Here is a 27,055-nt window from a genome sequence, read left to right as displayed (position 1 = left end):
GGGGAAAAATATACGTATATCTATATACATATAGATACATATGCGATATACATATGGATATGTATAGACATATCTATACGTATATCATATATGTGCATACGTATATACATATCTATACGTATATCTATAGACAAAAGTTCTTCCAGGAAGACCTATTTCTCAACCTGTACCCACCAAATAAAAAAGCTTCAAAAATGCATAAGCAAAACTGATGGAACTCCAAGGATAAACAAATCTCCCACAAATCGAGATTTTAAAAAACATTCTTTTAGTATTTGATACAAATAGGCACAAAAAATTCAGAAAGGATATAGAAAATTTGAATGACATAAATTAAAAAACAATTACCAAGTTTGATGTAATAGGCATACATGAATATTGTTTCAGATAGTTGGAAGTTCTTTACAATCACATATAGAACAATTCCAGGGGCATCTGGGTGGCTCAGTTGGTTAAGCGTCCAACTCTTGGTTTCGGCCCAGGTCATGGTCTCACAGTTTGTGAGTTCTAGCTCCACGTCGGGCTCTGCGCGGTCCAGTGTGGAGCCTGCTTGGGATTCTGTCCCTCCCTCTCTCTGCCCCTCCCACATGCTCTCTCTCTAAATAAATAAATAAACTTAAACACAAAACAATTATAAAAACTGTGCCAGGTATCATGTTAATTTCACTGAATTTAAAAAAAGTATTCATACAACACATCTCTGACCACAAAGCAAACTGTTTAGAAATAAATATTAGAAAAATAGCTAATAGAAACACATAACTTGGAAATGAAAAACTTTTTTTTTTATCATTCTGAATTGTTCTATTTTGTTGTTTTCACTCTAAGAATGTAGTCTTATTCAGAGAATGACAGCTGGTCAATTTATTCGTAAGATATTTATCCATACTTATCTAGCGTTTTCAGAGGCTACTGGACCAGTCAGCTATTCTAAACTTTTATGTTAAATATGGACATTTTCCCAATACTACTCTTAAGTTAGATCTCATTTACCTTCTTCCTTAAGAACTGCACAGGCTTGTTTTAAATAGTTGAAACGTCTGTAATACACTATAGAGTTTGCTTAGAGGCACTCTGTTAACGCTCTGGTGTGGCCAGAGGAAAAGCAAGCATTATTAAATATGAATGCAATCCTTACCAACACAAATTGAACCTTTTTTTCTCAATAAAAAAGCTAGCCCAGAAAAGTGTCTCATCCCATAAAGATTTATCATTTCCAAATTACAGTGAAGGGAAGTAAGTGATTTCCCAATTTTGTTTTCTATTCTGTGTCTCAGAGATGCCTCACTCAAAACTGGTATCTGACAGAGTAACATTTGCAGAACGTAATATTGTAGTGACACTGCTCACATTGATTGTTAGACATATTAAACTCTGCATATTAAATGGTTACATCCTGTTTATATAGAACATTGGTCCAATAACAAAAATAGAGAACAGCAGCTGGAAATTTATCTCATTCAGTGTTCAGAGATAAAAGAGTTAACTATTCATTCCATTATGTTCTATAGATAAGTCCTTTTTTCATACGGAAATCTGCTGGCAATTAAATTATGGTATTTTTCCCAGCTACTGTATGAAGAAAATGCCGAAGGCCATCATGTACAGCACACTGCGACGTAAGGACTCTTCCGTTCACCAATTCTGGCGCACTTCCAAAATATACCCAACAATCCAGTTTTATTTCTGTCTAGGAGGCCGGGTGCCAAGGATAGGATATAAGCACAGGTACATATAAGCAGCAAGATTACAGTCAACAGACTCTGGAAACCGAAAACGGTAGACATAGTGAGGCCAGTGAAGCCCCAGCCACATCTGAAAAACATTTCTAAATAACCAATTACTCAAGGAAAAATCACGATGGAAATTAGAAAATGGAACTGAACGCAATTGAAAATATGTATTAAAATATGTGAAACAGAGCTAAAACGATCTTTAGAAAAAGCTTATTTACATAAAAGAATAGCTGAAGACCAATAAGTAACTAACTTGGGAAATGAACAATAGAATAAACTCTAATAAAATAAAAGGCAGGAAGTAAGCAAAAATTTAAATGTTTGTTTATTTTGAGAGCAAGTTCCACACTGTTTATTTTGGAGCAGGCTCCACGCTCTCAGCACAGAGCCAGACCCAGGGGTCAAACTCACGAACCATGAGATCATGACCCGAGCTGAAATCAAGAATCGGATGCTTAACCGGTTGACTGAGGCACCGAGGTGCCTCAAGAAGCCAAAATGTAAAAGAGTTAACAAGGCCAATGTGAAGACTAATACAATTCTTGCCAGATTGATCAAAAAATAAATAAGGTAAAGACATAAGTGTTATTCAAAATTTAGTGCAGCTATAACTACAAATGTAGAATATACTAAAAATTTAAGAATATTATGAACAATTTCTGACAGTAACATTAAGCATTTTGGTAAAATAGACAAAGTACTAGATAAAAAGATACCCAACTAAGCAAACTCAAAAGTTATGAAGAACCTGAACAATCCTAATAAACGCATTAATGCTGCAGTTCCCGAACTTCACATCAAACTGTCCCAGGGTCATGAAGAATATTTACATGTTCCTAAGGGCAACTGTCATACTTGACATCCATCATGCGCCCTGCAAACTACTTGCTTACGGCTCACAGCCTCAGAACTGTAACAGCCTTCATTCCTTTCGGTCCTGTCCTGTCTTTGTAGAGCTGAGGTTTTTGGTGGTGACTGGGATAAAAAGGACCACTAGCCTCAATGCGGAATAAGACAGAACCGTGGGGGTGACAGTGTCCGATCTAATTCCAAGGTTTACGAGGTTATGTGATGCTCAGAATGACACATATCCCATTAATAAGTATCCGTATTTGAGAATTAGTCAAAAGGGGGGGCGCCTGGGTGGCTGTGTTGGTTGAGCGTCCGACTCTTCATTTTGGGTCATGTCATGATCTCATAGTTCATGGGATTAAGCCATGCGTCGGGCTCTGTGAGGACAGCACGGAGCCTGCTTGGGATTCTCTCTCTCCTTCTCTAAGTAAATAAACTATTTTTTAAAAGGGGGAGGGCACATGGGTGGCTCAGTTAAGCGTCCGACTCTTAATTTCAGCTCAGATCTTGATCTTGCGGTTCTTGAGTTCCAGCCCCACGTCGGGCTCCGTGCTGTCAGTGTGGAGCCTGCTTGGGATTCCCTCTCTCCCTGTCTGTCCCTCCCCAACTTGCATGCTCTCTCTCAAAAAGATAAACTTTAAAATAAAAAATAAAATTAAAATTAAAAAATTCTTAAAAAAAAAAAAAAAAGACGATCATCTTGTGATAATGATTTACTGGTAAACTTATATATCCATAGAGTAAAAAATTAGAAAGATATACCAAAATTATAACCACAGTTATCACTGGTTCTGGGCCTACGTGTAATCTTTTCTTTGTGCTATTCTACGTGATAGCTTTTGTGTATTGAGCATATATTTTTTGAAATGTTATTTTTTTTTAACTGGGTTAACCTACATATGTAAGTATAGCACCGAGTCATGCTACCCAATGTATTCGCTAGCTTCCTAGCAGAACTTCACAGTCTTTTCTCATGTCTGGCACACGTGCTATTTACACTTGATATACAGAAGTCTCAGCTTTGTGTTAAATATAAAACACAGCAAAACTTCCCATATCATAACCAGTAACTGCTGGGTTTCTGTCTTATCCCTATTCTAACCATACCGTTGTATTGTCTAAAATTCTTTTTTTTTAAGTTTATTTATTTTGAGCGAGAGAGACGGAGACAGAGAGAGACAGAGAGCATGCACAAGTGGGGGAGGAACAAAGAGAGACAGAGAATCCCAAGCAGGGTCCTCATTGTCAGTGTAGGGCCCAATGCGGGGCTCAAACTAACGAACCGCAAGATCATGACCGGAGCTGAAATCGTGAGTCAGATGCTGAACCAACAGACACCCAGGTGCCCCTGTATTATCTAAAATTCTATTTGTGGTTTCACTTCATCCTTCACTCCCTCTCCTTTTGCCAGGGGGATTTTACAGAAAACTCCTAAAACAGGGCGTGCATGTTCCAACAATTCCAACTCTTAGCACCGAACAGTCTCCTTTTCACCCAAGTTTGCTTGATTTCAATTTACTCCATAACATGTCAAGGACCAATGGAAACAGACAAGGGAGAGATACTTCCTTCCTCCTGTCTACTGCCTCTAATTTCTTTCTAGCCCCACTCAATTCTACCTTACCCTTCTCAAGATTATACTATCTAATGGATTATTTTACCAAATAAAGTACAGATGAAAATGACATGTGCTAAGGTGATAATTAAGTTGGTCAGATTAAATATTTTCAAACATAAGCCAAATACAGTATCTGATGTAACTACATTCATTATAAGAACAAAATCATGTTTATATTCTCAACTGTAGAAATTATAAAAATTTAAAATGTAACGTTGGTTAAATACATGGAACTCAATAAACAACATTTACCTACATGATATTATTGCTCTTGTGCGCTCTTCTGATGTTTTCACACCAGCGATATTTACAAATATCATAAACCAGTAACTCTTCTGGGAAAAAGTAGCTCCAACGCCGAATTCCTAAAATGCAAATAATGTTTCTGAAGCTATTACAACTCCATCATATTACAGTGAATAAGGAATAAGATTATCTTTACCTCCTTGAATGCCATTTTTATTCACCAAAGAAAGAACAAATTGATCGATTTCAGGGTAGGGCGAACAATGAAAACCCTCGATGTTTTCTGCTGCAACAGAGAGAAAAATTCATTATAATTAAAGTGGCTAAAAGCTGAAGAGTTACATTTTAAGTTGTTCTTTAGTGCAATTACACGTTTCGGAAACTCTCCAGGTCCCTCCCCCCGCCCTCCCATTTCTCCATTTGTCTTTTAGTCAGTCATGGGTTCTGGCTTATCCTACAAGTAAGTAATATTCAAACCTCTCAATTAAGTCCAATGTTAACTAATTTTCACAAGAAGCACCTATAATCATTCTGATTGCTTTCTTCATTCTTACAAAGAGAAAAGCAACCCCTTACACCCCGGAGCTGGCCTACTCCTATCAGCTCGGCCGTGGTGTTGTGACAAACAGGCTGGGCACACACGGCTCAGCCCTGTATTTTCCTGCTGATGAGTAACCATTTCACAGAATTTCAACATCACATAAGGTCACTCTGTGGCCAAGATGATTCAAGACAAAAATAAGAGCGCTCTGCAATCACAAACAAAACACGAACTATTTCCAAACCACAAAAATGACTAAACGCCACCCATCTTATTCATAACGGGGGCTGCTTTGCCAATTCTAGCTTTAGTCCCACTGTAGTCTGCCTTCCTTCTAGATAAACTTTATGAAGATAGTCAATCGCAGAATTGTCTCCGACAGAACCCAGCTGAAAACAAATCCACGCTGCCTTGGACACTCCTCAAAACACCCAACTCAAGCCTGAATCCTAGAAGTCGTTTCTTACACCCTTTTACTGAGCTGCCCCCACAGATCCCGGTGGTACGTGTTTTCCACACATAACACACGCCACTGGTTCACTGCAGGTGTGCTCTCCCGGGACCTTCAGCCGTAGGGCTCTGACAATTTGGTTATATGTTGTATCTAAGAATCTACTGGGATAATTTACAATCATTTACTTAAAATCTCACTTCATTTTTAAACACAGAATTATCTACTTCTTAAAATAAAGCCTATATTGGGGCACCGGGGTGGGTCAGTCGGTTGAGTGTCTGACTCTTGATGTTGGCTCAGGTCATGATCCCAGGGTCGTGGAATCAAGCCCTGAGTCAGGCTCTGCTCTGAGAGTGAAGGCTGATTACAGACTTTCTCCCTCTCTCTCCCTCTGCCCCTCTTCCCCCACTGTGTTCTCTGACTCTAAATAAATAAATAGGGGCACCTGGGTGGCTCAGTCGGTTAAGCGACGGACTCGCAGGTGTTCACTCTCTCTCTCCCTCCCATTCTCAAAATAAATACACTTTTTTAAAAAAAGTGTGCAAATAAGCAATGCCTATATTTCACTTACAAAAATAATATACATAATTGGAGAAACTTTGGAAAATATATTAAAGCAGAAATGAGAGAAATAAACTCCAAATCAGTATCTAGAAATAACTGTTAAACAAAAAGAAAATAAGCATAAGAAAATGTTATTCATGTTTTTAATGAAGCTGTAATCATACCTCCCAATTTCACAGTCTACTTTTTCTCTTATAAATGGACATTTCCCATGTTATATTGGTTTTTATAAATTTTATAAATTGGTTATAGAGTATGTTATAGGAGGTAACCAATGCCATTTTGTTTTACATTTAGATTTGTTTCCAGTTTTTCACTGCTATAAATAATAATCCAAAATGCATTTAAAAAATTGTTTACGGGAGAATATACGAAATCCTAGAAAAAAACCTCTATGTTTTTCAATATAAAAATGAAGGACATGCGTGAAAACCATGCAGCCATTAAAAGAACAGGGAAATGCAAGGGAAAGCTCCAAGGGGTTCCATGGAAACTGACAGTGGCTACCCATCTTTGGTTGTGGACAGAAGGGAAGAGGACTTTTAGGTTTTTCTTTTTTTTCTTTTTCTTTCTGAGACAGCGTGAGCAGGGGAGGGGCAGAGAGAGAGGGAGACACAGAACCTGAAGCAGGCTCCAGGCTCTGAGCTGTCAGCACAGAGCCGGACATGGGACTCAAGGTCACAGACTGTGAGATCATGACCTGAGCCGAGGTCATATGCTTAACCGACTGAGCCACCCAGGCCCCCCTAGGTTTTTCTTTTAATAATGGTTTATTTCTACCAACAAGCTACTCTATTTTCCCATTTCCTGGCCCCCAAACCATCATATGATGAAAATTAGTGAATACACTTTAAAAATTATCTTTTCTTGGGGAGCCTGGGTGGCTCAGTCAGTTAAACATCCAACTTCTGCTCAGGTCATGATCTCGCAGTTCATGAATTCAAGCCCCATGTCAGGCTCTGTGCTGACAGCTTAGCACCTGGAGCCTGCTTCAGATTCTGTGTCTCCCTCTCTCTACTCCTCCCCTGCTCACACTCTCTTTCTCAAAAAATAAACATTTAAATTTAAAAAAATATTAAAAATTTAAAAAATAAAAAATATAAATATCTTTTCTTTACACTTTTTCCCTTTTGGATAGAAACTAAGTTGTTTTAAAGGATCAGTAGATACTGAGGCACCTGTGTGGCTCAGTTGGTTGAGTGTCTGATTCTTGGTTTCATCTCAGGATATGATCTCATGGCTCATGAGTTCAAGCCCCTCATTGGTGCAGAACCTGCTGGGATTCTCTCTCTCCCCCTCTATCTGCCCCTCCCCTAATAGCTCTCTAAATAAATAAATAAAGTCTAAAAAAAATAATAAATGATCAGTAGATATGAATACTGAAGATTTAAAATCTTCAAGGCAAAACAGACTTTGTATCCTTAAATTTTCATACGAAATTGTTCTCTTAGAATTACCTTTAGTGTTGGTGCTGCTAAAACATTCAATGCGTTTTTCTTTATTTTGAGATGTGTCACATGTCAGAATTCGTAAAGTGTCTGAGAATCTGAAGAAAATAGGTGAAAGAAACAGTTAACATTATGTAAGAATTAAAGAGACATGGCTAGGGAAAGGAGACTGAATTTCAAATAGTTCCACATTAAAATCCTTTGTTCAACAGCTAATTGTTCTAGGGCAATCAAGCCACATTTGCTTACAAAAACACCAATCCTATCCATATAGAAAAGAGTAGTTTGGTGGTCACTTAAAATACTTTCTTTGGGCTGCCTGGGTGGCTCAGTCAATTGAGCATCTGACTCTTGACTCTTTTTTTTTTTTTTTTTTTCAACGTTTTTTATTTATTTTTGGGACAGAGAGAGACAGAGCATGAACGGGGGAGGGGCAGAGAGAGAGGGAGACACAGAATCGGAAACAGGCTCCAGGCTCCGAGCCATCAGCCCAGAGCCTGACGCGGGGCTCGAACTCACGGACCGCGAGATCGTGACCTGGCTGAAGTCGGGCACTTAACCGACTGCGCCACCCAGGCGCCCCTGACTCTTGACTCTTGATTTTGGCTCAGTTCATGATCCAGGTCATGGGATCAAGCCTTGCATCAGGCTCTGCACTGAGCAACTGAGCGTGGAACCTGCTTGGGATTCTCGCTCTCTCTCCCTCTGCCCCTCTCCACCTCCCTCTCTCTCTCTCTCTCTCTCTCTAAAATAAATTTTTAAAAATTAAAATACTTTCTTCAACCACAGAGTGAACCAGAGGACTCTGGGACTGCTGAAGGTATAGAATGAAGTACAATTCTATTCTCCAAACATACAGAGCCTTTGACATTTTTGTTACAATGGTTTGAAAAGTGTGAATAAGTCTGAAAATAATTTGAAAAGCGTGAAAAAAAAGAAGGAAGGAGGGATGAGAACAAAGGAAGAAATGAATTAAAGTTAACTGAAAGACAGACTCATAGCCATAAAGAATTTAGGCTTCATTTCAGGAAGAGAAATACTTATTTACTTGGCTACACAAAAGAAAATTAAGGAAACCCCATTGAGTAGAAGAACTCTCCACTTGTATGAAATTAATACCGAAACTACAAAAGAAATAGGATTTGGTAATCAGGAGATGACTTCAGGCTGTATTAGAGGCCACTCCTGTGCCAACCACAGTGATACAATTCTTACACTTACCAATGTACTTCCAGAATCTCAGGAACAGCTGCTAACAGCTAACACTTACCCAGCAGACATCGCGTGCCAGGCCCAGCTATAATTTTGTGTGTACCTCTTCCCTCATTTAACCTTCACAACTCCCTAAGATAGGTGTTAATATTATTTCCATTTTATTTAAAAAAAAAAAAAAATTTTAACATTTATTTATTTTTGATACAGAGAGAGACATAGCATGAACGGGGGAGGGGCAAAGAGAGAGGGGGAGACACAGAATCGGAAACAGGCTCCAGGTTCTGAGCCATCAGCCCAGAGCCTGACGCGGGGCTCGAACTCACGGACCGCGAGATCGTGACCTGAGCTGAAGTCGGACGCCCAACAGACTGAGCCACCCAGGCGCCCCATATTATTTCCATTTTAAAGGTAAGGAAACTAAGACCCTGACATTACTTCTGACAAATGTAACTCAGTTGGTTAAGCACCCGACTTCAGCTCAGGTCAGGATCTCACAGCTTGTGAGTTCGAGCCCCGCGTGGGGCTCTGGGCAGTCAGCTCCAAGCCTGGAGCCTGCTTCGGATTCTGGGTCTCCCTCTCTCTCTGCCCCCCTCCAGTTTGTGTGCTGTCTTTCTCTCAAGAACACAGAAACATTAAAACAAATTTTAAGTTTTCATTACAACTAACTGTTGCAAATTACTACCTTGGAAGATATTCATGATATAATGTCGAGTGGATAAAACAACAGATATAACCACATAAATAATGATCTCAACTATTTTTTGAATGAAGGACGTATATAAGTATGTATGAACATGCATATATGAAAAGTAGATATTAACAGTAACTCTATTTGCACATGGAACAGTTTTAATTTTCTTCTTTATAAAAATACGTTACCCTAGAATTTTGAGAACTTCCTTTTCCTTAAATTAGAATGAATTTACCCAACTCACATTATAGTACTATCCAATGCTGTTCACTGCTTAATAAGCATTCACGAATATGCAACAGTTTGATGTTGGTACTATATACTATCTACCTGACATTGCTGACCAAAGAAGACAGGAAACATTGATTTTCTTCAGATACAGTCTCCGAATGTTTAGGAAAAAACTTGTTATCTTCAGCAATCTCCAAAGCCACGTGCTTCCCTATCTTCGATGATTTATACAGCCGAAAGTTTCTATTTCTTGTATAAACTCCTATGTCAAAAGTTAATAAGAATAATTACGAACGCACGTTTTCAGCCATTTGGTTTTATAGTCAGCAAACATTAGGTTCCTTTTGTATGGCGTTCTTAGGGAAACCAGTGCTTCCGGTCCAACGTGGCAACGTTGGAAGAGCCTGAACTCACCTCCTCGGGTGAACACCCCAAATCTGTAGCTATATATGGAACAATCTCCTCTGAAAAACAGCCTAAAAACTGGCTAACTGACTCCTTCCGCGTGGAGGAAGGAGTCGGACAGCCCGTCAAGGCAGGTAGGAGAGGCTGAGACAACCTCACCGCAAGCCCCACCCCCACCATTGGGAGGGAATTCAAACCCGGAGCTTCTCCCTGAAAGGCAGAGGAGTCATACCTCACACACCTCACAGCCCAACGTTTAAGACCTGAGCCTAGGAGATGAGCCCCAGGAACATATGGCTTTGAAGACCAGCCGGGCTGGGGCCTAGGAGACTTGCGGGCCGTGGCGAACGAGGGAAGAAAGACTCCTTCGGGGCCTGCGTGCAGACTCACTCACCCCGGGGCCGAGTGCAGAAGCAGCTCTCCGAAAAGCACCCAGGGTTTATGTGAAAGAGGCTCATTTCCAAACTTTCAAGCGTTGGACTGAGAGATCTTCTTCAGAGATGGAGGTGGCCGGTGCCATCTTCTCTGCTTTGCTAAATCCGGCGGGCGCCACCTTTTCTCCTTCCTCCCCCCTTTCCAGCGAGTGCCATCTTTGCAAGCCCCTCTGCCCCCCTCCAGCCGGGGGACACAATCTTTGGCCCCCCGCCTGCCGTGCTCCAGACCACCAGTATCTGCGGGGGGGAAAGCGTCTACTCGCATCCAGTGCCGCACTTTTACATCCGCCAAACCGTTTGTCAGGTAACCCCCTTGATCACCTGGCTTCAAAGGCCAGGGAGCCTTGCGTTCCTGGGTCCACAGGACTCTAACAACTGGAGGCACAGTTCTCGGTAGACCACCACTCCCAGGCCATGGCACTGAGAGCAGACCGAAACCCATCCCCAGTTTCTGACAGGCCGATTGCGTGTGCCTGAGGGGCAGGCTTCTGCTGTGGCACACTCCCAGGGGCCTACAGAAGGGCTCTCAGGGAATGGAGTCCAGGGGACCTAATTTTTGCACTCTCCCTCTGCCTCACTCCAGCTCACTGGTATCTTCCAGAAAGGAGCTTATGCCCTTTGCTTGGTGCCCTGATTTTCGCAGTTGCAGCCTGGGGACTCCTCTCTGTCACCTGGCTCTGCTGGCCGGTGGGACTTACCCTCACAGGTCCTACAGAACTGTCACCAATGGAGAAAGGGTTCTTAAGCAGCGGGCGTCCCTAGGGCACAGTGAGGCGACAGACCCAGGAGCTCAGTCAGCTCAGTCCCTCTGTACAAGAGCCTGCCAGCTTCTCCTCACAGGAGCCTAACTGAACACACATCCAGGGGCTAATTGGAAACCTTTCCTGAGACCTTGGAGGGTGGGCGCCATTCTCCTCCTGGCTTTTGCTGTGTCTCACAGCACCAGCATCTGTCAGAGGGGAGCTTCTGTATGTGTCTGGTGCCCCAGTTTTGACCTCTGGTACCCTGCTTTTCATAGCCGCCTCCCAGGGCCTAACCCTCGATCACCCGGCCCCGGGGGTCATGGGACTGGAACGGTCAGGGAGACAGTTCTGAGATGGCGACCACCACCGGCGCACCGCATGGACAGCGGATTGAAACACCCCCAGCCTTTCTGGGAAAGACGCCTAACTGCTTGTCCCGGAGCTTCAGCCTGAGGGGCAGCCTTCAAGTTTGGCATACATCTAGAAGCTACAGAGCTGCTCGCGAGGAACGTAGCCAGAGGACGCGATCTGTGTACTCTCCTTCTACCTCACAATCGCTCCCCAGGATCTCTCAGAAAGAAGGTTCCATGCTCAACAAGTCCTGATTTCTACAACTGCCACCGTGGGCACCTCCATATGACCTGGCTGTGCTGGTCAGCGGGACTTACGCTTGTAGTCCAATACAACCGCACATGCTCTCCATTCCTTAAAAGCTGCCGCCATGGGGCATCTGGGTGGCTCAGTAGGTTAAGCATCTGACTCTTGGTTTCAGCTCAGGTCATGGTCTCACGGTTCATGAGTTCAAGACCCGTGTCAGGCTCCAAGCCACCAGTGTGGATTCTCTCTGTCTCCCTCTCTCTGCCCCTACCCCACTCAAGCGTTCTCTCTCAAAATAAATAAATAACCATTAAAAAAAAAAAAAAAAAAAAAAAAGCAAGCAAGCAAGCAAGCTGTTGCCTGAGGGTCTGGCTTCCAATCAGCCTGAATCTAGGTGTTGTTAAATGAGATCCTCCCCTTTGGGACATTAACTGGTCCTGGAACACCCCGAAGTACTGGGAGCTATTAAAAATAAAATTGACTGCTTGGAAAATTACAAAAGTTTGAGAAACAACCAAGAGCTAGGACAGGGTTGAAGGACAGATTTCATCTCCTTCTCAGGCCAACTCTTCAAGACTCCTAGGGATGCTAGTTCACCCAATGCAGGGAAACAAACAGAGTCAAGCAAAATGAAGAACGAAGGACCAAGTTCCAAACAAAAAAGCAATTTAAAACTCTTTAAAAACCTTTGTGAAATGGAGATAAGGAATTTATCTGATAAAGAATTCAAACTAATGGTCATAAAGATGTTCACCAAATTCGGGAGAAGAATGGATAACACAGTGAGAACTCAACAAAAAGAAAATAGAAGAAAGTACCCAACAGAAGTCACAGGGCTGAAAATGCAAAAACTGATGTGAAAAATACACTGTGGAGGTTCAACAGCTAACTAGATGAAGCAGGATCAATGAATTCAAAGACAGGATACAGGAACTCACCCGGCAGAGCAGCAAAAAGAGAAAAGAATGAAATAAAGTGAAGACAGCTTAAGAGGCTTAGAAGACAACACCAAGCAGGCCAACGTTCACATTAAATGAATCCCAGAAGGAGAAAGGGCCAGAAAACTTATTTGAAGAAATAGTAACTAAAAACTTCAATAACCTGGGTAAGGAAAGACCTACAGATCCAGGAAGGACAGCGAGTTCTAAATGAAATAAATGCAGAGACCCCACACTAAGACACATTATAAAATGTCAGAAGTTAAAAAAAAAAAAAAAAAGAGAGAGAGAACCTTAAAGGCAACAAGAAAAAACAAACAAACAAAAAGAAAAAAAACCTTGTTACATACAAGGAAAACCCCATGTGACTATGAGCACATTTTTCAGCAGAAATGCTACAGGCCAGAAGAACATATTCAAAGTGCACATGATGCTCATGGGTTGGAAGAATAAATATTGTTTAAATGTCAATACTACCCAAAGCTATCTACACATTCAATGCAATCCCAATCAAAATTGCACCAGCATTCTTCTTGAAGCTAGAACAAGCAATCCTAAAATTCATATGGAACCACAAAAGGCCCCAAATAGCCAAAGTAATTTTGAAGAAGAAGACCAAAGCAGGAGGCATCACAATCCCAGACTTTAGCCTTTACTACAAAGCTGTCATCATCAAGACAGCATGGTATTGGCATAAAAACAGACACATAGACCAATGGAATAGAATAGAAACCCCAGAACTAGACCCACAAACGTATGGCCAACTCATCTTTGACAAAGCAGGAAAGAATATCCAATGGAAAAAAGACAGTCTCTTTAACAAATGGTGCTGGGAGAACTGGACAGCAACATGCAGAAGGTTGAAACTAGACCACTTTCTTACACCATTCACAAAAACAAACTCAAAATGGATAAAGGACCTGAATGTGAGACAGGAAACCATCAAAACACTAGAGGAGAAAGCAGGAAAAGACCTCTCTGACCTCAGCCGCAGCAATTTCCTACTCGACACATCCCCAAAGGCAAGGGAATTAAAAGCAAAAATGAACTACTGGGACCTCATGAAGACAAAAAGCTTCTGCACAGCAAAGGAAACAAAACTAAAAGGCAACCAACGGAATGGGAGAAGATATTTGCGAATGACCTATCAGACAAAGGGCTAGTATCCAAAATCTATAAAGAGCTCACCAAACTCCACACCCAAAAACCAAATAATCCAGTGAAGAAATGGGCAGAAAACATGAATAGACACTTCTCTAAAGAAGACATCCAGATGGCCAACAGGCACATGAAAAGATGCTCAACATTGCTCCTCATCAGGGAAATACAAATCAAAACCACACTCAGATATCACCTCACGCCAGTCAGAGTGGCCAAAATGAACAAATCAGGAGACTATAGATGCTGGTGAGGATGTGGAGAAACGGGAGCCCTCTTGCACTGCTGGTGGGAATGCAAACTGGTGCAGCCACTCTGGAAAATAGTATGGAGGTTCCTCAAAAAATTAAAAATAGACCTACCCTATGACCCAGCAGTAGCACTGCTAGGAATTTACCCAAGGGATACAGGAGTGCTGATGCAGAGGGGCACTTGTACCCCAATGTTTACAGCAGCACTCTCAACAATAGCCAAATTGTGGAAAAAGCCTAAATGTCCATCAACTGATGAATGGATAAGGAAATTGTGGTTTATATACACAATGGAGTACTACGTGGCAAAGAGAAAGAATGAAATATGGCCCTTTGTAGCAACGTGGATGGAACTGGAGAGTCTTATACTAAGTGAAATAAGCCATACAGAGAAAGACAGATACCATATGTTTTCACTCTTATGTGGATCCTGAGAAACTTAACAGAAACCCATGGGGGAGGGGAAGGAAAAAAAGAAAAGAAAACAAAGAGGTTAGAGTGGGAGAGAGAGTCAAAGCGTAAGAGACTCTTTAAAAACTGAGAACAAACTGAGGGTTGATGGGGGGTGGGAGGGAAGGGAGGGTAGGTGAAGGGCATTGAAGAGGGCATCTTTTGGGATGAGCACTGGGTGTTGTATGGAAACTAATTTGACAATAAATTTCATATAATATAAAAAAAAAGTGCACGTGACATGCAAAACGTAAAACATGGGAGGCAAGAGTAAAAATGTTCAGCTTTGGAATGCATTCACACGCAGGCGCCTGGGTGGCTCAGTCAGCGAAGCGGTCAATTCTTGATTTCAGCTCAGGTCACAGCTTCATCTCACAGTTTGTGGGATGGAGCCCCAGTACAGCCCTGTACTGATAATGTAGAGCCTGCTTAGGAGTCTTCCTTTCCCTCTCTCTCTGCCTCTCACACACACACACACACACACACACACACACACACGCTCTCCCTCAAAATAAATAAAACTAAAAAAAAAAAAAAAAGAATGGGTTCACACTTAAGTTGTTATAAACTTGAAATAGATTATTATAAATATAAGCTGTTATAGGTAATCCTGACAGTAACCACAAAACAAACACCTTTAGCAGATACACAGAAGCTAACGAGAAAGGAAGCATACTACTAAAAATGTCATCAAACCACAAAGGAAGAAAGCAAGAGAAGTAGAAAGAAAAAGAACTAAAAAACAGCCAGAAAATAATGAACAAAATGGCTATAAGTACGTACCTATCGATAATTATTTTAAATGGATGAAATTTACCAATCAAAAGAGTATCTGAAAGGACAAAAGAAAACAACGGCCATCTATACGGTCTCTAGAAGAGACTCATTTCAGACATACGGACACAGACTGAAAGTGAAGGAATGGATGGAAAAAGATGTGGCATGCAAATGGAAGCCAAAAGCTGGGGTAGCCATACTTATGTCAGACAAAACACAAAGACTTCAATACAAAGACTGCATAAGAGACAAAGAAAGGCATTACATAACGATAAAAGGGTCAATACAAAAAGAGGATATAACATTTACAAATATTTAGGCACCAATGCAGAAGCACCTAAAAAATAGAAATCAAAGATTAACAGACCTCAAGGGAGAAATAGAAATATAACAGCAGGGGACTTTAGTACCCCACTTATACCCATGGATAGATCATCCCGACAGAAAATCAATGATAAGAAAACATCAACCTTCAATGACATGTTAGACCAGATGGGAATAACAATATATATAGAACATTCCATTCAAAAGCAACAGAATACATTCTTCTCAAGTACATAGGGAACATTCTCCAGAACAGATCACATGATAGGCTACAAAATAAGTCCTAATAAATTTAAGATTGAAATCACATTGAGCATCTTTTTTGACCACAATACTGTGAAATTAGAAATCAATTATAAGAAGAAAATTGGAAAATTTACAAACATATGGAGGGTAAACAACATGCTACTGAAAAAGAAGAAATCAAAAGACCTTGAGCCAAATTAAAAAAAAAAATAAAACAAATCTAAACCTATGAGATGCAGCAAACAGCAATTCTGAGAGAAAAGTTTACAATGACAAATAGCTACATCAAGAAAAAAGAAAAATCTCAAACACCTTTATTTCTCAAGAAACTAGGAAAGGAACAGCAAATAAACCCAAAGTTAGTAGAAGAAAGGAAATAATAAAGATCAAAGCAGAACTAAATGAAATGGAGACTTTAAAAAAACAACAGGAAAAAAAAAATCAATGAAAGCAAGAGGTGGTTGTTTTAAAAGATAAATGAAATGGACAAACCTTTAGCTAGACTCACCAAGGAAAGAGAGGACTAAAACAAGATCAGAAATGAAAGTGATTCATCACATTACAAGTGATACTGCAGAAATACAAAGGATCATAACAAACTACTATGAGAAATTACACTCCAACAAATCGGGAAACCTGGGAGAAATGCAAACTTCCCAGAAACATAACCTTCCAGGGCGCCTGTGTGGCTCAGTCGGTTAAGTGTCCAACTTTGGGTCAGGTCATGATCTCAGCTTCTGGGTTTGAGTCCCGCGTCAGGCTCTGTGCTGACAGCTTAGAGTCTGGAGCCTGCTTCAGATCCTGTGTCTCTTTCTCTCTCTGCCCTTCCCCAGCTCATGCTCGCGCTCTCTCTCTCTCTCTCTCAAAAATAAACATTAAAAAAATAAAAACTTAAAAAAAATATATAACCTTCCAAGGATGAATCATGAATCGAAAATAGCCTGATGACTAGTAAGGAGAGTGAATCAGTAAACAAAAACCTCCCAACAAACAAAAGCCCAGGAATAGATTGATTTAAAGGTAAATTCTACCAAACATTTAAAGAATAATATGTTCCCCTTCTCAAATTATTCCCAAAAATAGACACTTCAAACTCACTTTACACAGCCAGCATTACCATGACACCAAAAATAAACAGGGGCACAAGAAAGAAAATTACAGGTCAATATCCCTGATGAACACAGATATAAAAGTCATCAAGAAAATAACTAAATCAATAAGAAAACAAAGTAACAGCAAACCAAATTCAACAATACAGGTATCTCCCCACCTTCTGAAAGTTCACATTACAACACTTTGCTTTTATGAAAGACCTATATTACTACCGGTTTTCACTACCTGTAAGATTCCAAAGAGGATTTCCACTCTTATGGAAAAAGCTATTATCATACTAATGTAGGTCTTTCATAAAAGCAGAGTGGCTTCATAAAAACCAAATGATCATCTTGCTCTTTCCACCACCTTGGAACCTGTGGAGTCTGGCTGGGAACAGGACTCCTAAAAAGACAAATACATCTAGGGGCGCCTGGGTGGCTGAGTCGGTGAAGCGTCCGACTTCGGCTCAGGTCACGATCTCACGGTCCGTGAGTTCGAGCCCCGCGTCGGGCTCTGGGCTGATGGCTCAGAGCCTGGAGCCTGCTTCCGATTCTGTGTCTCCCTCTCTCTCTGCCCCTCCCCCGTTCATGCTCTGTCTCTCTCTGTCTCAAAAATAAATAAACGTTAAAAAAAAAAAAAATTTAAAAGACAAATACGTCTAGAAGGCTGTGATCCAAGGCCATTTTTGCTGTCTGTAAGCGAGGTCTCCAGAACCAGAGGGTCTCTGGAACACAGCTCTTCTTAAAAGTGAAGGTGTTTATGCTCTAGATGAAATGAATTCTATCTAGGCTTATGTGTACAAAGCAAAGAACAACACGATGACTCCTGGTGGCAAATTGAACAAAACCAGAGTATTCTGGAGAAAAGTAACATGCTCATGGACACACACGGCGGCATATGGCTCGTGGCAAATTCCAAAGCAACCTTCCTGCTAAAGTCATTGGCCACAGAATACATGTGATGTTCTACCCCTCAAGGATTTAAACTTACTGAAAAGTAAATAGGTAAAGGTGTAGACTTCTCTTGTAAAACAAACAAGCAAAACAAACAAAAAAAAAAAATGACTATCTCAATAGATACAGAAAAAGCATCTGACAAAATTCAACATCACTTATGATAAAATACTCAAAGTATTTTATACCTATGATAAAAACTCTCAACAGAATGGGTATACAGGAAACGTACTTCAACATAATAAAGTCTATTTATGACACACCCATAGTTAACATCCCACTCGGTGGTGAAAAGCTGAAAGCTTTTCCTCTAAAATCAGGAATAAGAACACCCACTCTCATCACTTTTACCAACATGGTATTAGATGTCCTAGCCAGAGCAAGTAGGCAAGAAAAGGAATAAAAGGCATCCAAATTGGAAAGGAAGAAGTGAAACGGTCACTATTTGCAGATGTGTATGTATAGAAACATATTATGTAGAATATTCCAAAGACTCCACCAAAAAAATTGTTACAACTATTATCAGTCAAGTTGCAGGATACAAAATCAACTGTATAGCAATCTGCTGCATTTCTGTACAACCACTAACAAACTATCGGGAAAAGAAATTGAGAAACAATCCCATTAAAAAAAGAAAAAAAAGAAACAATCCCATTTATAATTGCATTGGAAAGAGTAAAATACCCAGGAATAAATGTAACCAAGGAGGTGAAAGACTTGTACTCTGAAAAGTATAAAACACTCATGAAAGCAGTTGAAGATGACACAAAGAAACGGAAAGATATTCCAGGCTCACGGACTGGAAGAATACTGTTAAGATGTCCATAATACCTGAGGCAATTTACGATTTGGTGCCGACCCTATCAAAATTTCAGTGACACTGTTCACAGACCTGAACACAGAATTCTAAAATTTGAATGGAACTACAAGAGATCCCGAATGGCCAAAGCAACGCAGGCAGAGAACAAACCTGGAGGCAGCATGTTTCCTGATTTCAAAGTATATCACACTGCCATACTTATCGAAACAGTATGATATCAGCAATAAAAACAGGCACAGAAATCAATGGAACACAACAGAAAGCAAGAAAATAAAGCCGTGTATGTATATGTTCATTTAATTTACAGCAAAGGAGCCAAGAATATACAATAGAGAAAGAACAGTCTCTCCAATAAAATGAGATGGGCAACCGGGAAGCCACATGCAAAATAATAAAACTGTACTACTTTTGCACATCATATCCATAAATTAATTTGAAATGAATTACAGACGTGAATATAAGACCTGAAACCATAAAAGTCTTAGAAAACCGGTGGTTTTGGATCTTGGCGACGGTGTGGTTTGTTTTTATTTGTTTTTGTTTTTTATTTTAGAGAGAAACAGAGAACTCGAGCAGGACAGAGGGGCAGAGGAGGACAGAGAGAAAGAGAGGGGGAGAGAGAGAAAGAGAGGGGGAGAGAGAGAAAGAGAGAGGGAGAGAGAGAAAGAGAGAGGGAGAGAGAGAAAGAGAGAGGGAGAGAGAGAAAGAGAGAGGGAGAGAGAGAAAGAGAGGGGGAGAGAGAGAAAGAGCGAGAGAATGTATCTTAAGCAGGCTGTATGCTCAGCACAGAGCCCAGTGTGGGACTCAATCCCACAACCCTGGGATCATGACCTGAGCCAAAATCAAGAGTCGGACGTTCAACTGACTGAGCCACCCACCCAGGCACCCCAGCAATGGTGTTTTAAATTTGACACCAACAGCAAAGGCAACAAAAGCAAAAATAAATAAGCAGGACTACATCAAAGTAAAAAGTTCCTGCAGAGAAAGAAAACCATCAACAAAAGTAAGGTTACATGCTGAATGGGAAAAAATACTTGCAAATTATAGATCTGATTAGATGTTACTAGCCAAGATATATAAAGAACTCCTACAACTCAAGAGAAAAAGGAAACCTAATTAAAAAGTGGGCAGACAGGCTTCTCGAAAAGAAAATAGTGAAGACCCAAATAGATAAAATCACAAATGAAAATGGATTTATTACAACCAGTCCCTCAGAAATACAAGCAATTATCAGGGAATACTATGAAAAATTATATGCCAACAAACTGGACAACCTGGAAGAAATGGATAAATTCCTAAACACCCACACACTACCAAAACTCAAATGAGAAGAAACAGAAACTTTGAACAGACCCATAACTAGTGAAGAAATTGAAACAGTTATCAAGAATCTCCCAACAAGTAAGAGTCCTGGACCAGATGGCTTCCCTGAGGAATTCTACCAGACATTTAAAGCAGAGTTAATACCTATCCTTCTCAAGCTGTTCCAAAAACTAGAAATGGAAGGAAAACTTCCGGACTCATTCTATAAAGCCAGCATTACTTTGATTCCCAAACCAGAGACCCAGCAAAAAGAGAGAACTACAAGCCAATATCCCTGATGAGTATGAATGCAAAAATTCTCAACAGGATACTAGCAAATCTAATTCAACAGCATATAAAAAGAATTATTCACCATGATCAAGTGGGATTCATTCCCAGGCTGCAAGGCTGGTTCAGTATTCACAAATCAATGTAATACATCACATTAACAAAAGAAAAGAACCATATGATCCTGTCAATAGATGCAGAAAAAAGCATTTGACAAAATACAGCATCCTTTCTTAATAAAAACCCTCAAGAAAGTCAGGATAGAAGGAACATACTTAAACACCATAAAAGCAGGGGCGCCTGGGTGGCTCAGTCGGTTGAGTGGCCGACTTCGGCTCAGGTCATGATCTCACGGTCCGTGAGTTCGAGCCCCTCGTCGGGCTCTGTGCTGACAGCTCGGAGCCTGGAGCCTATTTCGGATTCTGTGTCTCCCTCTCTCTGACCCTCCCCCGTTCATGCTCTGTCTCTCTCTGTCTCAAAAATAAATAAACGTTAAAAAAAAAAAAAAATGAGGGTGAAAAAAAAATCACTTTCATGTCAACAAAAATAAAAATGAGAATAAGAATTATTTTCTACCAGCTGTAAACAAAATAAAATCAATGTATAAATTAAAATAAAGTAGAGTTGGCCTGGAAGAATGCCACATCCAGAAACAGAAATCGAATTCTGTTCAATTTGTGGGTAACCCTCCTATTGTAAATAAATAGAAAACCTGGGGAAATCCATTAGGAAAAAAAGTTTGAGACTACTGAAGACCTGCTAAGGCAGTGAGGTTTTCTAGTGCCAAAATCTCAAAGAAGGGAGACATCAAAAAATCAAGCACTGCTCTCTCTCCGCTATGGAAGGGCTACAATGAGAAGACAGGGATCCATACACCAGGAACAGGACCTTCACCAGAAGCCACCCACACTGGTACCCCAATCTTGCTACTGTGAGAAATAAATGTTTGTTGTTTAAGCAAAAAAAAAAAAAAAAAAAAAAAAAATCAAATATCTAGAATAAATCTAAGATGTACAAGTTCTCTATTCAGAAAATTATAAAACACTGAGAGAAATTAGAGAACATCGATGTTAGTGGAATGACTAACCACGCTCATGAATCGGAACACTAAATATTGTAAAAATGTCAATGTTGATCAATAGACTCAATGCAAACTAAATCAAAATTCTAGCTATGTGTGTGTGTGTGTGTGTGCGCGCGCGCGCACGTAACCTGATAGAGTGATTTTAAAATTTAAATGGAAGTGCAAACGGTCAAGAACAGCCAAGAAATTTCAAAGAACAAAGAGGTGGACTTATTCTACTGGATAGCAAGACTTTTTAAGAAGGCACATTAATGGCACCTTGGTGGTTCAGGCAGTTGAGCATCCATCTGACTTTTGATTTTGGCTCACGTCATGATCCCAGGGTTGTGGGATCGAGCTCCACATCAGGCTCTGCGCTGAGCATGCAGCCTACTTAAGATTCTCTCTCTCCTCCTCTCCTCCACTAGCATACACTCTCTAATAAAAAAATTTTTTTAATTAAAAAAAATAAATAAAAAAGCAACATGAAGACAGTAGTGGTACTGGCACAAAAATAGATCAATACAACAATGGAGCAGAACATAATCCAGAAGAAGACCAGACATAGATAGACGCTTGACTTATGACAAAGATGTCCTTTTAGGTAAAGGACGGTTATTTCAACAAAGAGTGTTGAGACAAACAGATGTTCATACAGGAAGAAAAAACACAATCTTGACTCCTCCTCACACGATAAGCAAAAATCCATTCCAAGTGAATTGTAGATCTAAGCATAAAAGGCAAAAACATAAGTCTTCTAGAAGGTAACTAGGAGCATATCTTCATAACTGGAGATGGCAAAAGATTTAACAAGATACAAGAAGCACTAAGAGGAAAACATTTGATAAATCAGACTACCACTATTTAAAGGTACTTTTGTTCATCAAAAACACCAATAAGAGAGTGAAAAGGCAAGCCATAAGTACTACGATTCCAATAATAAGAATTTCAGGGGTGCCTGGGTGGCTCAGTCAGTTAAGCATCTGACTCTTGATTTTGGCTCAGGTCATGATCTCACAGTTCGTGAGTTCGAGCCCCCACTCACAGGATTCTTTCCCTGCCCCTCTTTCTCTGCCCTTCCCCTATCGAGCGTGTTCTCGCCCTCAAAATAAATAAGCATTTTTTAAAAAGTTCGGAAATAGGCAAAACTAATCTACAGTGTTAGAGGATGGATTACTGGTTACCTGTGGGGAGGAGGAAGGGTACTTCCTAGAAGAAACCTAGAGGAGGTTCTGGAATCCCAGTAACCTTCTATTTCTTGCCTAGGGTGGTGTGGTGACAAGGGTATGTTCATTTGGTGATAATCCATTGACCTGGGCACTCACCAATCACTCGTGGCTCTGAATGTTATACTTCAATAAAAAAGTTTCCTCAAAAACTTACTATTACATCTCTGACCTTTCAAAAGATGCCTTAAGGAATGTCCTCTTTGCTGCATCAATAATTCTAGGCAGAGGCCTGAAATATTTCTTCCGAGCAGATCACAGAAATTTCCTTGCTAGTTCAGGAAACTAACTTTTAAGGCTGTCACAAACTGGGGTATTCTGTTTGTGTCTTTTCCTGGGGTAGAGGTGGAGCACAGAGATCAGCTATGCCGCACCCGCACCCCCCACCCCCGCCCCGAGTCACTTCCTGTTCGGCGGTCTCCCCTATTTGACTGCACGCTAGCACGACCTGGAGACAACAGTCTGCTAACAAGACAAAACTTGTCATTTGGAAGAACGCCCCTCTACTCCTAACTCGTGCCTGTTCACACCCGAACCAGGGCATTGCCCTTATCTGACTGTATTTCCAAATTTGTGCGCTCGGCTGTCAGGGTAGCCAGAGAGATATGGAATGCATCAAGACACTGCCCCCCCTCTTGGCCTGGCTGCCTTGATAATCCTGCCTACAAGTCAAACCTAACTTCCCTCAGCCCGTGGACACTGCAGCTCTCACGGTTGCTCTGACACGCAACGCATAAACGTGCTCTTCACGGTTTTCGAATCGCAAGCGGAGGCCACAATAGAAAAATGAGGCTTGGGTGGCTCAGTCACCGAAGTGTCCGACTTGGGCTCAGGTCATGATCTCCCTGGCTGGTGGGTTTGGGACCCCCCCCCCCGTCGGGCTCCTTGCTGACAGCTCAGAGCCTGGAGCCTGCTTCGGATTCTGTGTCTCCCTTTCTCTTGGCCCCTCCCCTGCTTGCACTCTGTCTCTGTCTCTCAAAAATAAATCAACATTAAAAAAAATTTTTTTTTTAAATGAGGCTTCTTTCACCAGACTGGAGCTGGCTGAATGGGTCCCGATCGGCCTATGTGTTACCTAAACAGACTGCAGTCTCGCCCCGTGCTTCATACACCTTCAGGTTCACCGACCAGAAGCAAGTAGGGTAGGAGAGAGCACAGTTAAAGCAGCTGCTAGTTTGACCACAGTTAGGAGGCTGAAGAAATGGCCGCTGCCACTAACGGCAAAGCTCTTCAGTGGAGAAAACAACCGCCTCATTTTGCCACATAAAAGTACCATTTTTATATTGTGTCTGTTTTTAACTTTTTTTTTTAAGTTTATTTACTTATTTTGAGAGAGAGAGAGACGGCAGCGCAAGTAGGGGAGGGACAGAGAGAGAGAGAGGGAGACACAGAATCCCAAGCAGATTCCCCACTGGCAGCGTGGAGCCCGATGCAGGGCTCGAACCCGCGAAACTGCGAGATCATGACCAGAGTCAAAACCGAGAGTCAGACGCTCAACTGACTGAGCCACCCAGGCGCTCTAACATTTATCTCATCTTATGAAACTTCTCACCGGTGCTGGAGAGTGCTGGGGCAACTGTCCCCTATTAAGACTCTCCTGACACAAGTCTCTAGACATTTCAGAAGTAGCGGCAGCCACAACCATTTTCTTTTTGGAACTCAGGCCGGTCCGGGGCTTTTGTCCCACGGGGCCTCTCTACGATCTCTGAATGGAAGCCAGGCAGAGTTCCAGCACCTTAGCTCACTGATCACAGTCTGCTGGTGATTCTACGGTCACCATGGAGCAGTGGCAGTAGCAAGAATCCCAAGCAGAGTGACAAGTGGGCACCGACTGGTCTCTCAGAGGAGTACAAAGGGACAGTCCAACGGACAGCTGCCAGCTTTACTTACCCAGGTCTACAAAAAGTTGCTTTTCTCCTGTGTTATTCCTCACAACTAAAAACGAAAGATCAGGACTGCTTTGCTTGGCTGACCCCAGCCTCTCCAGCTCCTTTGAATTCAACGTCCAGCTCTCTCCTCCATCCTGATCTGGGGACATTTCGCCAAAGGAAATTCCTTGTTTAATTGGGGTTTCAGAAAAATGGGAAAACCCATGGCCCGTTTTCTCTGAAATACTATTGTCTTCACTGGCAATTAAGTGAAAAGCAGGCTGCAATATTTTTCTCACAAAATTACCTAAAAAAAAAAAAAGTATTATGATTAATCTAATTCTGCTTTTCCACAAAGTATAAGATCTAGGCACAAATCTCCACATGACAATTTTATACAGTAAGGCTTTTTTTTTACTTCTGGTTTTAAAACTGAGTTGTTATTACCAACTGTAACGTGCTTCTCTCGTTACTTCCTTCCTCTTTATGCAATCTTCTACTTTTTCGATTCCCACCGACAGGGTAGCGTGATGTCACTTACAATAAACAGATCATCTTAGAAGGGAAGGTCAGTTTGAGAAGATGTGTTGACGTTGCTAGCATGAGCCTGAGCCTAACGTACTGTCACCAAGAAAGCACCACTTTTTTAAAAAACTTTTTTTTAATGTTTATTCAGTCTCTGAACTGTCAGCGCAGAGCCCAACCCCACCAACCCCCACTCAAACCCACCAACCATGAGATCCTGATCTGAGCCAAAGTCGGACGCTTAACTGACTGAGCCACCCAGGCGTCCCAGCCCTACTTTTACTAATACAAATTGAGTAGAACTTATCTTGACCGTCGACGGATTAAAGAATGGAAGGAAGGTTTTTATGCATAAACAGTGCTGCCAAGATAATGCCCAGAAATACCCCGAGAACCTCTGCCGCACTCTCCTTGAGTCAGGATGTCAGCAAACTTCTCTGGAGCTCACGCTCTCTCCTTTACCTGTCATGATATGTCCTAAGAATCGTGACATTTGCAGCCAGCGGTTCCAAAGTTGCTGCTCCTCCGGCTTCTCCCTATAACTGGTCACTGGACGGGCTATGGCATCATAAGTAAAATCCAGATCGAAAGCAATTAAATACATATATTTCAATACTTACTCTAAGGGCTCTATTTTTTTTAAGTTTTTTTTTTTTTTTTTGAGATAGAGAGAGAAAGAAGGAGGGAGAGAAAGAATATCCCGAGAAGGCTCTGTGCTATCAGCGCAGAGCCCAATGTGGGGCTTGATCCAACGAACCAGGAGAGCATGACCTGAGCGGAAATCAACAGTCGGATGCTTACCCGACTGAGCCACCCAGGTGCCACAAAGAGCTCTAACCATTAGCGGCCCTATCTCTACCTAGAAAAGATGATATGGCAAATCTAGAACTTCTTTAACTCTTGTATGTTATTTATACCATAAAATCAAGCAATAACTTGGTTAAGGTGTTTCATGTATACGAATACTGGAGAAAGGCAGTGTTTTAAGAAAACAAATTTAATTTCTAATATTGGTATCGTCTGGGTCTGTCACTTTATTTACCCTTAAATCATGTAACACACATGCTCTGAATTCAAAATTCTCTTTCTCCAAATTAATGATTTACTCTCTACTCAATGAAACAAATCCAGTACTATACATCAAAATGAAAGCAAAAGCATCTGATCCTTGCAATGATATACACATGTGATTATCTCTGGAATGAGGCAAATAAGGGTAAACACCGAGTAAAAAGAAATCACAATGTATCAAAAAACAACAAAGCAGTACAAACATAAACTAATAAAGTTAATGTTCCTGGAAATGTAAGATAACATCTACTTGACGCAAGGCATGGTTCTAGAACGACTTGCAAAGGGAGCGCTAAGCAGGCCAGGTAGGCCTTTAAAAACCTTTGGCAGGGAGCTAACGTGGCCAGGATACAAGGACAGTATCACCAGCATGAATTCCAACACAGGCTTCCAGCAACTACTCTGCTTTCTACTTCCCTTCCCCAATCTTATCACCCTCGCCCTCATCATTACTATGGGGACAGGAATTTTACTGGCTGGGAATAACTCAAAAGAACGTGTCGATCATAGGAATTTCGGGTCCTATGGCAGGCTGGCAGAGGTGTAGTTTAGGCAGACCAAATTTACACATTTTGCAAACATTCTGTGCTCTTTTACACTCACTCTAATTCTACTTTCCAAAAGGCTAACGATAGGAACTAGAAATGTCACCAAAACATCCATGGAGGGATGGGAAATGAAGGGCAAATTTTGGACTCATTTCTTCATCCCTGCATCTCTGGTTCTGGCAGTTCATAATTTTAGAGAAAAGGAGCTTCAGACCCCCTCTGCCCCCCAAGGTAGCCTCAAACTTGTACCTCCACACTTTTGTGTACGCTGTTCTGTGTAAAGCACTTTTTACTTAGTTTATGCCACGGAATCAGGTTTAAAGCCAGCTTGAAGGCAATCTGCTTTCAGAAGACATCTGTAGCAGCGACTGCTAATT

The 27,055-nt window shown here is 41.2% G+C and overlaps 2 protein-coding genes across 7 annotated transcripts in view; both read right to left on the bottom strand.

Moving 5' to 3' along the window:
- PRIMPOL (primase and DNA directed polymerase) overlaps positions 1–27,055 on the bottom strand; it is a 52,866-nt gene that overhangs the window by 3,732 nt on the left and 22,079 nt on the right. For 2 of the 6 annotated variants that reach the window (XM_042934283.1, XM_042934284.1), the window contains 6 exons: positions 25,522–25,617; positions 24,557–24,841; positions 9,696–9,858; positions 7,469–7,557; positions 4,649–4,738; positions 4,463–4,571 (listed from right to left, as the gene is read on the bottom strand). In XM_042934283.1, coding sequence (XP_042790217.1) covers positions 4,463–4,571; positions 4,649–4,738; positions 7,469–7,557; positions 9,696–9,858; positions 24,557–24,841; positions 25,522–25,617 — 832 coding nt within the window. The remainder of the gene's footprint in view (positions 1–4,462; positions 4,572–4,648; positions 4,739–7,468; positions 7,558–9,695; positions 9,859–24,556; positions 24,842–25,521; positions 25,618–27,055) is intronic. The other 4 variants (XM_042934285.1, XM_042934286.1, XM_042934288.1 and 1 more) reach the window with 4 other exon arrangements.
- Positions 584–2,062, bottom strand: LOC122217381 (protein kish-A-like). Its single transcript, XM_042934290.1, has one exon. It carries the CDS (start codon positions 1,824–1,826, stop codon positions 1,599–1,601), a length of 228 nt encoding a protein of 75 aa, XP_042790224.1. The 5' UTR covers positions 1,827–2,062; the 3' UTR covers positions 584–1,598.

Source organism: Panthera leo, chromosome B1, assembly GCF_018350215.1.
Source record: "Panthera leo isolate Ple1 chromosome B1, P.leo_Ple1_pat1.1, whole genome shotgun sequence".
Lineage (NCBI taxonomy): Eukaryota > Metazoa > Chordata > Mammalia > Carnivora > Felidae > Panthera > Panthera leo.
Note: the sequence above shows the minus strand (reverse complement) of the source record. Positions and strands in the feature narration are given on the sequence as shown.

What these genes read in the sequence shown, in the direction of transcription:
- LOC122217381 (XM_042934290.1), bottom strand. Translation starts at nt 1,826, where the DNA reads ATGTTTTTCAGATGTGGCTGGGGCTTCACTGGCCTCACTATGTCTACC.